Source organism: Octodon degus, unplaced genomic scaffold (assembly GCF_000260255.1).
Source record: "Octodon degus isolate 3935 unplaced genomic scaffold, OctDeg1.0 scaffold00163, whole genome shotgun sequence".
NCBI lineage: Eukaryota > Metazoa > Chordata > Mammalia > Rodentia > Octodontidae > Octodon > Octodon degus.
Genome location: NW_004524739.1, coordinates 718,138 through 727,192, shown reverse-complemented (window position 1 = coordinate 727,192; position 9,055 = coordinate 718,138). Strand labels below are relative to the sequence as shown.

Sequence of the window (9,055 nt, the reverse complement as noted above, 5' to 3'; positions counted from 1 at the left end):
GCAGAACTGGGGATTGAACTCAGGCCCTTTCGCTTGCCAGGGAAGTGCTTATTCCACTCAGCCATCTCACCAGCCCCCGGCAACTATTTTCAAAGGAAAGTCTTAGGTCCCGACATGCTGGCCCTTATAAGACTGACTCCACTCTTCCAAGGGAAATCTTCCTAATTTTCACAGTACTCCACATGTTTAGTCAACATGGCTCAGTGCTCCCTTCCTTTCTCCTGTCACTTCTGCCTTCTCTTTGTTTTGTACATCAATCCCACCCAAGCTTCTGGTTCTGGCTCCATGTCACCTTTCCAGGTCCTCCACGTGGTGGGTACTCCTGGTCCTTCCAATCATCTTCCAAAGCCTGGCCTTACCCATGGTGGCCAGTCAGGCCTCCCACTCAGCACCATCCTAGACTGGAATGCTGCAGAGGGCAGGGGACACACCAGCCCTCATCCCTCTGTGTGAGGACAGCATAATCACTCACACTGGGCATCACCAGGAGATACCGTGCCAGCCTTTCAGCCTGACCCTGGGGGCAGCATGGAGGGCTCCATAGAGGCTCATGTTCCTTAGTCACTCATCCATCCTTTCAGCCAATATCACTGTGCCTTCCGCACAATGATAAGGTGAGTAACACACTTGGGTCCCATACTGCAGGGGAAAGTACGACGCAGTACTAATGATGCAGTGAGGGTCAGAGAAGCAAGAAGGCAATGGGACTGTGTGACAGAGGGGCTGGCTCCACAGGGCTCAGGGTGCGGGGCACCATTGTGGATACAGAAGGACAAAGGGGATGAGTCTCTGCTGCCTTCTCCAAAGGCAAAGCAAGGTGCCTAAAGGGCACATGCCTAAAAGGTACATGCTCCACGCTGCTCTTCTACTCCCTGCCCTGTGACAGCTGGCTCAGAGCCTGCATCACACACCAGGCTAACAGGGCTGTCTGCACCAAAGGATTGGAGGGACAGCGGTGCGAAAGACGGAGAGCTCAGTGAAGCCCTCTCCAAACACAGGGATTACTGCTGTCATCATTACTGCGCAGCTCACAGGAGGCCAGAGGATTCCAGGCTGCCCCAGCCGAGTCTGGCTAAGCTGAACAATAATCCTGCTTCACAATTAGCCCTGATCTGAAGGGGAGGTGAAACCGGTGTGTGCCAAGTTATCGCAGCTGCCAGGTAGTGCAGACCAGGGATGGGAGGATGCAAGGAGCTACATCCTGGGGTCCTGTGGCCCAGGGTGTGGGAGAGAAGGAAGCTGTATGGTAGCAAGATGGAGGGGAAGGCAGTAGCTGCGGATGTGGCTGTGGACAGCTGGGCACAGGAAGGTGACAAAGAACAGCCCAAGTTCCAGAGAACACCTTCTCCCCGCTGGCCCCCTCCCAAGCTGTTCCAGAGAATTAGTGAAATGGTTTCCAGTGATGGATGCAGCAATGCTCTGACATTTACAGGCCACCAGGTCTCTTCCGGGCCAGCTGGGCATTTAAAAGCCTCTGTAAACACCACCCCGCGAAGGGAAGGAGCCAACCACAGACAGGAAACCCCAGAGGTGTGAAAATACCCTAGTCACTTCTCAGCAGGAAGGAGCCGGGGTGAGTCAAGCTGAGATTAAGGCCTCAGCCTAGCCCCAGGGCCCAGGGGTCTAAGGGAATCAAGGGTTACCCCAGGCACCTGCAAGGCAGGAGCCAGCTGCAGAAAGCTTTCTACTGTCCCTCAGGCCCTGCTAACCTGCTTACCGTTCTGGGCTTTTTCTTTTTCTGTTGTGCAGACCCTTGTCTTCCTACCACAACACTGGGGATGCACAGGCTGCCCTGACCACGCAGTCTAAATGAGCCATGCCCACACCTACTGTACCCCTCTCTTCTCCCAGACCCCAGCCCAGGCCATCAACGCTGTGAGAAGGCTGCCTCTTTTTTTTTTAAGACTGCCTCTTTGCGCTGAGGCTACCTCTGTCACAGGACTTCCTCTGGCCACCCTGGAGGCCAACTGCTCTCCTCTAGCTCTTGTCTTCTCTCCCTGTTCTCTCTTCTGTTTGACAACCTAGATAATCTAATGATTTGTTGACAGTCTCCTCCTCTAGAATGTCACTTCATGACAGGATTATCAGTTTTGTTCACTGCCATATCAACAGCATCTAGGAAAGTGCCTGGTACACAGTAAATGTTTGATGAATGAATGAATAAGAGTATATAAATCTTAAAGAGTGGGATTCTATTTTTTTTTGGGGGGGGTGTACTGGGGATTGAACTCATGACCTTGGACTTGCCAGGCAAGCACTTATTCTACTGAGCTATCTTCCCAGCCCGAAGAGCAGGGATTCTAGCCAGACTGCCTGGAGCTTCATCCCAACTCTTCCACTTACTGTGTGATCTTGGATCATTTACTTAATGTCTCTGTGCCCCAATTAAATTGATCAGTAAAAGGGGACAACAGCAGTACCTACCTCGTAGGATTGGTGAGGAATTCAATAAGATCAAGATACAGGGCGCCTGGGAGATAGCTCAGTAGAATAAGCGCTTGCCTGGCAAGTACAAGGGCCTGAGTTCAATTCCTGCTTCCAAAAAAAAAAAAAAAAAAAAAAAAAAGATCAAGATACAGAGAGCTTTAAACGGTGCCTGGCTCCTAGGAAGCACTCAGTTCTATGCTGGCTGTCAGCACAGCCCTCACTACTAGCATTTCTTGCATATTTATATGGTCCTTTGTTTATCATCTGCCCCTCTACGCCAGTGTCAGCTCCAGCCTATGCCTGTCTCTAGCACAGTGTAGGAAGAGGAAATCAGGCCTCCTCCCAACTCTGGAAGCAGGGAGCCTTGGAGACAGCTTCAGCTGGGAGTAGAAGCCTCACCGATCTGTTTCTCCAGGGCAGCTGCTTCACAGACTGTGGCCCGGGGAAGGATCCCCGGGTCGGTGAAACTTGTCTGCAGCAGGCAGCTCATGACAAAGAAGAAGAGGATGGCAGCGATGATGGGGATGGCGAGGGTCAGCTTGTTGGCCAGGTAGGGACAGCTAGAAGGAGAGATAGAGAAAGAGCAATTAACATATATCCCAAAGGCTTCCAGGCCTCTCCCCACATAGTCAAGCTGCTTCCCCATAAGGGCAGCTGCACCCCCCCCCACCCACCCCCACCCTGTCAGACATCACTAATTGATTCTTATGCACACATACCCCTAGGCCAAGGCAGATGTGACCAACAGATCCCAGCACACTCAGTCTGTCTCCGTCTCTCTGTGTCTTGTTCTTTCTTTCATTTGATGATCCTCCTGCCTCAGCCTCCCAAGTGCTAGGATTATAGGTCTGCACCACCATGCCTGACAGCAGGACTCTTTCTCTTTTTTGGTAATGGGAAGTGAACTCAGGACCTTGTCCTTGCCAGGCAGGCACTGTACTGCTGAGCTATAACCCTGGCCTATTCTTTCTTTCTTTCTTTTTTTAAATTTTTATTTATTTATTTATTTATTTATTTATTTATTTATTTATTTATTGTGTGTGTGTGTGTATGTGTGTGTGTGTGTGTGTGTGTGGCCAGCTCAGCCCACCAGGGGGCGGGGCTGGCTGGCATGTGGTGCTGGGGGATTGAACTGCCATCCCTGCGCTTTGCTTTGCTTAGCTTAGTTTGTTCTAAGTAGGTGCTTTAGACCACTGAGCCATCTCACCAGCCCTATTCTTTCTTTTTAAGAGACACTTTCAGGGTTTCATTTTGCTATGTTGCCCAGACTGGCTCCAAACTCCTAGGTTCAAGCAATGCTGCCTCCTCAGTCTCCTGAACAGATGAGTCTACAGCAGCATCCCTGCTCCAGCTTTGACCCCAGCGCTTAGCTGTAGCCTCCAAACCCCTTTCAGCCCAGAGCTCCAGGCAGCCACCAGCAATGATGAGGATGTCACTTGAAGTGAGCAATGCAGATCAAGTCATTCATTCAGTCACTCACTCCACAAATATTTTACTGAGTTCTCTTCTGTGCCAGGCAGCCCTTCAACAAGTGGCAGAAATAATGGCCACAAATAGGACAAGTGTCCCTCCCCAGGTGTCTTTCAGCCTGCTGGGAAGAGAGACCTATAAACAGGGAATTGCTACTCAGGGATGTAGCACCAGGATGTGTGCTTTCTTTCCCAGGGGAAGGGAAGACAGGAGAGGAAAGGTTCCTTGATAACACAGAATAAGCAGAGGGGTAAGTTCAGCCATAGTACTGTCACCTGGGGGATGTAACCTTAGGGGGGTCTGTTGGGGCCTCTGGCCCAAGTTGGTTCAGGGAACAACTAGGCCTCATCTCCCCCAGACAGGCTGCCTCGCACAGGGCTCTGCGTCCTCTTCAAGCCCCCTCCTCCATCTCAAGGCCAGAACATTCTACACATTCTAAACACAATAGGGGCATGGCTTAGAGATGGAATAAAGCCACCAAGGCCCCCTACGGCCAGTCTTCTCTGTTGTCACTCCACTGTCCATCCAGAGGCCAGGGGCGTGTTTTGGAAATGTAAATCAGGTCCTGGCTTGATACTCTTAAAAAGCTTGATATGTTTGGGGGACTTCTGTTTTGTTTTGCTATACTGGGGACTGATGTAGGGGTGCTCTACTAAGCTACATCTCCAACCCTGTTTATTTACTTACTTACTTGCCTATTTGTTTGTCTAGTGAACCCAGAGGTCTGAACCCAGGGGTCTTTGCAGAGAGCTACTTCCTGGACCCTTTTTTAGTTTTTCATTTTTAGACACAGTCCCCTAAGTCACTATATTTCCCAAACTGGGACAGCACTTACAACCCTCCTACCTCAGCCTCTCAGAAGGCTGGGATTCCAGGTATGTGCCACCATGATCCATTTCCAGCCCTTTGATTTTGAAACAGGATCTCACTAAGTTGTCAAGGCTGGCATCAAATTTGCCATCCTCTTGCCTCCAAAACTGCTGGGATCACAGGAATGAACTAATAAGCTCAGTCTCATTAAATTTTGAATAAAACTCAAACTCCATACCATACCTTCTAGGTCAGGCATGATCTGGACCCTGCTGAAGGTTTCTCCAGTCTTATTCCATGGAACTCTTGTCCCCTCTACTCCCTTTTCAATAGCTTCAAGACAGGTTCCAGAGCAAACCTGACTCTTGCACCTCAGGGCCTTTGCACTTGCTGTTCCTTTTCTCTGGAATATTCATCCTTCCTTAGAAGAGCCTTCTCTGACAACTCTCCATATACAGACTTCCCTAATACTCTACTTCATGCATGGCATTTATTAAAACATAAGTTGCTGATATGTTGGGTGCTTTTCCCTACAAGGGCATGAGTTCCTCTGAGGGTAGCGACTGTACCTCCTCATTCACCCTGTTTCCAGCACACAGCAAGAGACCACCCGGACCAGGAGGGTACCCAGTGAATATGAAAAACGGATGAACTATGTTCCCTCCTGCCAGAGCACAGAGCATAACTACCATCCTTTAAAGGTTTACCATGTGCCAGATACTGCTGTCATCCCCCAGTTATTATCAACAACATCTGAACTACAGATGGTTACCATGTGCCAGCTTTTACACTCCCCAAGTCACACGCACATTCTCGTCATCCCCTTACCACAACCCTCTGAAATGCTGTCCCTCAGTTTACAAATGAGAAGACAAAAACTCAGAGAGCTTAAGCAACCTGCCCAAAGTCACATAGCTCAGGAGTGCTGAAGTGGGACTCAAGCTAGGTCTGATTTTGAGGCCCATTAAATATTTTAACTACTGTCCTTTCTAACCTTCCTCCTGGATCCAGAGCGGACCTGATGGGCTGGGAGCTGCTGTTTGTCTGGTGGGAAGACTGAGACAGCCAAGATTCCAGGAGCCAGCTCAGAAGCAGGCAGCAAATCCAACCTCCATCTTCAGATGCTCTGGCCTCGAGAGAGGCTCCCCGTCCCCAAAGAGCAGGAACAGCCAAGGCCCATGCCACCCAGTGAACCACACTCGGCTCCACAAATCTCCCTGGTCCTAGGTCTGACCTTCAAGTAGAACCAGCCCAGTCATGTGTCCCACAGGTCAACTAACTCATCCAGTTCATGTACAACCAGACAGCTTAGTCAGGCATGGTGGCGAATGTTTGTAACCCCAGCACTGAGTGATTGAGACAGTCATGAGTTCGAGGACAGCCTGGGCCACCTAGCAAGTTCGCAGCTGGCTGCAACTATAGCTAGAGACCCTATTTCAAAACAGTGAGAACAAAACAAACAAATCCGGCATGATAACACACGACTATAATCCCAGCACTTGGGAGGCTGAGGCAGGAGGATGTTGTGAGTTCAAGACCAGACTGGACTACAAAGTGAGCTCAAGGACAGCCTGAATTGCATAGCAAGACCCTGTCTCAAAAAGACAGCAACAAGAAGACAAACAAGCAAACAAAAGCAAACAGAGTTCTTTTGAGGATGGAGAAGACTTGAAATCTGAGACTTAAAGGACTTTCAGGGAATGCCAACCCTTAGCTTCCTGATTTTCCTGAGGGGGCCTCCAGGGCCCACTATTAGCCTGAAGATCACTACCTAGCCAATGACAGACCAGGGTCTCTGAGGTCCCAGCAAGTGATCTGTCCATTCATTCAATGAGCACCTGCTGTAACAAGCACCTACCACATACCAGGAACTGGTTCCAGGCACTAAGGATACAACAGTGAGAATACCCTGCTCTCTTGCATAGAGACAGGCAAGAAACTATCAAAAAACATAGATATGGTGCAGACAAACAGGAAGAGTAGGGCATAAGGCTACCAGAACACAGAATATTTAAAACAGTGCAAAGGCCCTGCGGTAGGAGTGCTCAGTAGCCTGATAAACCTGGAGAGGAATGTGCAGCGGTGGACTTGGGGCTGACACAGAGGGATCAGGGCCACAGGAAGCCCACTTTCAGAGTCTAGCTCTGGAGACTGGTGAGGTCTAGGATCTGACTAGAATTAAAGGGATATGCTGGCTGCTGTAGGGATGGTAAGTATGAAAGAAGCCCAGTACAATAATCCACCTGGGAGGCCTGTACAATAATCCACCAAACTAACAAGGAAGCAGGAAAGGACTTGTACCATCTCTCATCCTGGTCACCAGTAGGGGCACTTTCAACATTCCAAGTCCTCACTGGGCTTTAGCAACAGTCTGGACCCAGGGGAACTCTGGGCCCCAACCAAACCCTACTACAAAATCGACCACCCAGGTGAGGACAAGCAGTGACAAAAACCGAAATGATTCATAAGCTCTCACTTTACTTCTTCCCTGGACAGGGACAAATCAGTCACCAGTAAGGCCAGAGAAGGTCCAGCTTCTGAACTGATCAAATCTCACACTGCAGGGTCACAGGGCCAACCACAGCAAGCACTGCTTCCTCCTGTACCAGCCACAGCCCCAGAGGTGGGTGGGGCTCTGTAAAAGCTGCTTCTACAACATGGCCCTGGTGGCTCGCTGGGCCAGCTGGATCTGAAACTCTGCCTAGGGGTCATGCTATGGGCTGTGGGCACGAGAGCTTCTGCTTGCAAATCATCCCTGAACTTTTCATACACCATGACTCAGAAAGAGAAGAGTAGTGGAAGGGTGAAAAGGAGAAGCAAATTTATGAGAAGTCTTCACCTTGCTTCAAGAGGAAACCCAAGATTGCGAACACATGCTCTGGCACCTGGGAGCTGGTGTCTCTGTGGCATCTCACCATGGACACAGGCCCTTGGGAAGTGGTTTTTGGTGAACACAACAAGTAGAACAGCAAAACTGTTAAGCACTTAAAAGTGTGCATGTGTGGCCTCATACTAACCCTCATGATGGCTGAAGTGGGTGGGCATTACTAAAGGCTCTGGTTTACAGATGAAGAAACTGGGGCCCTGAGAAGTAAAGTAACTGCCCAGAGGTCACACAGTGAGTGGGTGGTGGAGCTGGTCTGCTGACTCTAGAGAAGGAACTCTCGACTGCATAATAGAGGAAGGTGACTACAAGGGATGGGGAAAGAGAGGAGGGGAAAGTGCACACCCAGGGTGGGTGTGCATGTGAAGGTGGGGATGTGAGCCCATGTGAGCCAAGGATGGGTGGGCAGCAGGTGGCTCCAGTGCGGCGAGGGGGATGAGGGGTTGAAAACTTCCGATGCATCTCTGTGGTCCCGATAAGCAAAATGATAAGCATCTATAATCCCTGGTCACTGGGAAAGTGAAGAGGACAAAAATCCATAGGGGCAAATAGGACCTGCCATTACGAAAGCATGTACAGTGAAAAATCACAAGGCACCACAGCTGTTTGTGTAGTGCACTTGAGGGGTGCTGCCCAAACGTTAAGAAGGGAAAGAAAGGAAGGGGGTGGGGCTAAAGGCTGAGGGAAGGCCGGGAAACTCAGGAGAAACTAAGGAAGGTGCCGCAGAAAGAAAAGAGGCCCCAGGCCCAAAGACCTTGGGGTAGGATGTCCTGGGACTCAGGGGAGCGTGACTGCGGGAAAGTGGGTTCCTGAAAGGTGATGGGACCCCGGGGATACCTGGAAAAGGCAAAGAGACGCCCAGGAATTCACTGTGGGATGTGCAAAGCCAGAAATTCAGAAGCTGCCTGGAAGGGATAAGAGCGAAGATGCCTTAAGGGGTCAGACAGAGCTTGGGGGGAGGGGGATGGTCCAGAGGGGGAGAGCAGAGGGGTCTAAGGAGCGTGGGGCAGGAGTACGATGGGGGACTGTTCCTGGGAGAGTAGGGGTCGGTCATGCGGGGCACCAGAGGGTAGTGTCCCGCTGAGCCCGGCAAGGACAGGAAGGCTGGGGTCCAGGGCAGTGCGGGCCAGGTCGGGGATGCTGGGAGGGGTGGAGGGGACCAAGGCGAGCAGACAAGAGACGGCAAGGAAACGGGCGGGCCGGGCTGGGGGTGCCCGGGGCAGCGGGGTGTGGGACGCGCGCGGCGGCCGCGAACTCACTCGAAGACGAAGAAGAGGATGGTGGTGCTGAGGATGAGCAGCAGCGTGAGCGCGAAGACACCGCCGTGACCCGCCAGCATGAGGCGGCCGCCGCAGTAGAAGCGGTTGCGGCCCGGGAACACCTCCCACTTGCGCCGCGGGCGGCGGCCCAGGCTCCCGCTCCCGCTGCCGCTGCCGCTGCCGCTCCAGCGCGGGGCGGAGGGCG

General features: G+C 51.4%; 1 protein-coding gene across 1 annotated transcript in view; it reads right to left on the bottom strand.

Moving 5' to 3' along the window:
• Zdhhc18 (zinc finger DHHC-type containing 18) overlaps positions 1–9,055 on the bottom strand; it is a 51,727-nt gene that overhangs the window by 41,561 nt on the left and 1,111 nt on the right. Inside the window, exons 2-3 of the mRNA XM_012517295.2 lie at positions 8,851–9,033; positions 2,827–2,987 (exon numbers count right to left, since the gene is read on the bottom strand). Coding sequence (XP_012372749.2) covers positions 2,827–2,987; positions 8,851–9,033 — 344 coding nt within the window. The remainder of the gene's footprint in view (positions 1–2,826; positions 2,988–8,850; positions 9,034–9,055) is intronic.